The sequence below is a fragment of the Austrofundulus limnaeus genome, unplaced genomic scaffold (assembly GCF_001266775.1).
Source record: "Austrofundulus limnaeus strain Quisiro unplaced genomic scaffold, Austrofundulus_limnaeus-1.0 Scaffold3264, whole genome shotgun sequence".
Lineage (NCBI taxonomy): Eukaryota > Metazoa > Chordata > Actinopteri > Cyprinodontiformes > Rivulidae > Austrofundulus > Austrofundulus limnaeus.
Genome location: NW_013955666.1, coordinates 1 through 398, shown reverse-complemented (window position 1 = coordinate 398; position 398 = coordinate 1). Strand labels below are relative to the sequence as shown.

At 33.7% G+C, this 398-nt stretch overlaps 1 protein-coding gene across 1 annotated transcript in view; it reads right to left on the bottom strand.

Moving 5' to 3' along the window:
- The window catches only part of LOC106511815 (uncharacterized), a gene marked incomplete at both ends in the record, with an annotated part of 7,072 nt that extends 6,912 nt beyond the window's left edge, over window positions 1–160 (bottom strand). The window contains 1 exon segment of the mRNA XM_014000549.1: window positions 14–160. Coding sequence (XP_013856003.1) covers window positions 14–160 — 147 coding nt within the window.
- Between the last annotated feature and the right edge of the window lie 238 nt (window positions 161–398).

Genomic DNA, 398 nt, shown 5'->3' with positions numbered 1-398 from the left:
GAAATGTACCTACCGCCATCAGGAATTTTGTCACATACTGTCAGGCATAAATCTGGATTGGCCCCTATCAGTTCCGAAAAGATGTCTTCCTCAACTAATGAGTTGGTTTCATCAAAAACATCAAGTTCAGTAGCATCAGGAAGCCCAAATTTGTATTTGACTGTAGGAAGACAATTATAAAAACAGATTAAAAAAAAACAATGCTGATGTTAAGTGCAGTGAGTGATTTGCTTTTATGAATAGCTTTACTTTTGAATTTAGGACATTAACACAATATTGCAATACAAATATGTTGCAATACAAAATCCTGCTTTCTCCACAAAATACAATACATTTTTTGGTTTTTATTTTTTTGGTGGGGGGCAAAGTGATACTCAAATTGTAAACCAAAATAGCCA